Source organism: Buceros rhinoceros, unplaced genomic scaffold (assembly GCF_000710305.1).
Source record: "Buceros rhinoceros silvestris isolate BGI_N320 unplaced genomic scaffold, ASM71030v1 scaffold34382, whole genome shotgun sequence".
NCBI classification, from domain to species: domain Eukaryota; kingdom Metazoa; phylum Chordata; class Aves; order Bucerotiformes; family Bucerotidae; genus Buceros; species Buceros rhinoceros.
In genome coordinates this window covers 8783-11538 of record NW_010397725.1, presented here as the reverse complement: position 1 = coordinate 11538, position 2756 = coordinate 8783, and the positions used below count along the sequence as shown (strand labels likewise).

Sequence of the window (2756 nt, the reverse complement as noted above, 5' to 3'; positions counted from 1 at the left end):
CCACCTCCACCCTGCGCTCGCTCTTCACCTCCTCAGCAGCTTCTATGAGCAGACGGGCTGGCAGCACCCCTGCCCTGGCTGGGGTCTGGATCCAGCTGAGCTGTGCGCTGCGCTGGCGTGGGCTGTGCCGTGTGTCTCTCAAGGCCTCCTGCCTGGCACCGAGCATTATCTGTGGTGCTTTGGGAGCTGCTCCATCCCCCTCAGTATCAGAGCAGAGGAAGTTCCCTGAAAAGGAAATGGGATGAATCGCCTCTGATTTTTCATGCTCTCTGCAGGCAGAGAGGAAAGGGGAGCAGGCTGTGCTGGGCAAGGCACAGGCATTGCACACCAGCGGCTGCCAGTGTCTCTGACAGAGGCACCCACAGCTTCACCCACTTCTCCCCCCATCCCTGTCACTTTTAAATCATCTCTCCCTGCCACAGAAACATCTCTTTTTCAAGCACTGCAAAAACACTCTTTGTACTTTGAATAGGACTCTTGAAGGCGAGGCACTGCGCCAGGTGCCAGCAGCCAAGGCAGGGAGGGAACAGCTAGCCCTGGCAGCAAGGAGTGGGAGTGGAGGCAGCAAACCCCGCTCTGCTTTCAGGGACCAGCCCCTGTGCAGTCCCAGTGCTGGGCGAGTGCTGCCCGGCCTCTGCCTGCAGCTGGGGCTCCCCTTCCCATCAGGTGGTCACCGGATTGCGGGCACATGTGCGTGGCAAGGCCCTGCCTGCCACACGTGGGTGTCTGTCCCTGCAGCCAGCCCGCTCCTGGCTTGCAGAGCTTTATGTTTTTATCGTTTTGGGGTGCCTCCCGTGCCTTGCTTGTAAATGTGGATGGCTCGAGTGTCCCTGGGGATGTGCTGTGGGTTGCCCTCAGCACACGGGAGGGAGCATGGGCACTGAGCTGGGTTGGACACCAGAGCACTTGTCTGGGGGCTGCTCTTGTCACAACCTGTCCCTAACCCTCTGCAGAGTGTCCTGCTGAGATGGCAAGCACCCGTGGGGCAGAGTCTGATGCAGAGGACACAGCTGAGACCGAACAGGCCATCTACGAGGATGTGATGCCTTGTGACAGGATGGAGCTGAGCCAGCGGCTGGCCGTGGAGGAGCTCATCACCACTGAGGCCAGCTATGTCCACAATGTCCAGCTCTGCGTGTCAGACATCCGGGCACACCTCCAGAAGAAGCAGGTGAGGGGGTGTATGTCTGTCCAGCCCCGGGGTTGGGGATCATAGGGTGAATCTGTCAAGAGCTGCAAGATGCCAGATCACTGCAGGGAGGTCACTGCATGCTCACCTTCCACCTCCTTGGACTAGCCCCATCAGCTGAGTTTTTAGGCTGGATGGACATTGGGTCAGAGCCAGCACAGCCATCCTATGGCTTTAACCCTACATCTGTAACATGAAAAGACCTCATTGCCCTGCTCAGGAGCACAGCTGGGTGTCAGCATCTGCAGTGTCTCCTGAAACAGAACATCGCTCCAGCTCCTTGGTTGTCTCATGAGGCAGCTGGAAGGACGTGAGTGCTCAGGAGGATGTGAGTGCCTCCAGAACACAAGGTCCACCTCTGTCTGATGTATTTGGCTTACCCTGTGGCATCTTTGTTCCCTTCAGCTGCCTGATATTGACCTGGAAGGACTCTTCTCTAACACTGATGACATCCTCCACGTCTCCAGACAGTTCCTGAAGGGTCTTGAGGCCACAGCCACCCAGGAGCACGAGCAGCAGCTGCACAACATCAGTAAGTGGTGCAGCACCAAGAGCTGACCTGCACCCACCCATGCCTTTGCTGGTGCTGGCAGTGCTGCTGCCCAGCACCAAGACCTCCTGACCCACCCTGACACCTCCTGCGCCTCCCTCAGCTCCGGGGAGTGCTGCTGCCCACACAGCACCCTCCACAGGCAGCCACCCACTCTCACCCCACAGGGGCAAGGCAGGCCTACCTGCTTGCCTGCAGAGAGTGAGGTAAGGGGGCAGCATCAGGTCCGGCTTAGCAGAGGTGCCCGGGGTGCAGAGCATTGCCCCAGTGCATTTGGCTGGCACTGCTCTGCCAGCTTCACCCTTCCAGCTGGCTGGAGAGAAACCTCCATCTTTCTCTGAGGCTACAGGAAAGGACCACCCTTCTCAGCCTCACCCTCCTTCCCCAGGCGCCCTGTTCCAGGAGTTCAAGGAGGAGATGGAGGCTGTCTACAAGATCTACTGTGCCAGTTATGAACATGCCCTCTTGCTGGTGGAGAGCTACCGCAAGGACCCCAGGCTGCAGGAGGAGATCTTGGAGACCTTGAATGCAACAGTGTAGGTACCTGCTGCTGAGGCCACCACCTCCCTCTCCATTTTACCTACTGACCTTGCTCTTCTCCTCTCTGAACAAGCTCCCTGCATGGGTGCATGTCATCACGACCTTTGTGACGTTGCCTGTGTAGTCCCTGGCAGGCTCTCCTGCAGCCTTGGGGCCACTTGCCAAAGGACACTACAGGTTGGTGGTCTTGTATGGTGGACCCCGAAACAACAGATGAGGTGGCACCCACAGCTCCTGCCTGCTGCAGGAGTGGCAGCAGAGGAGCTGCTCTCTGTTTCAGGGCACAGGTGATGTGACTCCCAAATGAATGATGCCTTGCATGACAGTAGAAGGGGAGTTCTGCCTGCAGTCTGCCTGCACTTTGCCACATCCTCCCTCTCCTTTGCCCCCAGAGCAAGCACCCATCCCGTGCCTCCCAGCTAGACAAGCGCATCACTGTTCAGGGAGGCAGGGCACCCGCCCGGGGCTGGTACTGCC

General features: G+C 58.6%; 1 protein-coding gene across 1 annotated transcript in view; it reads left to right on the top strand.

The window, feature by feature from the left end:
• Positions 1 to 967: 967 nt before the first annotated feature.
• ARHGEF37 (Rho guanine nucleotide exchange factor (GEF) 37) overlaps positions 968 to 2756 on the top strand; it is a 10089-nt gene continuing 8300 nt past the window's right edge. Inside the window, exons 1-3 of the mRNA XM_010146365.1 lie at positions 968 to 1171; positions 1595 to 1721; positions 2128 to 2275. Coding sequence (XP_010144667.1) covers positions 968 to 1171; positions 1595 to 1721; positions 2128 to 2275 — 479 coding nt within the window. The remainder of the gene's footprint in view (positions 1172 to 1594; positions 1722 to 2127; positions 2276 to 2756) is intronic.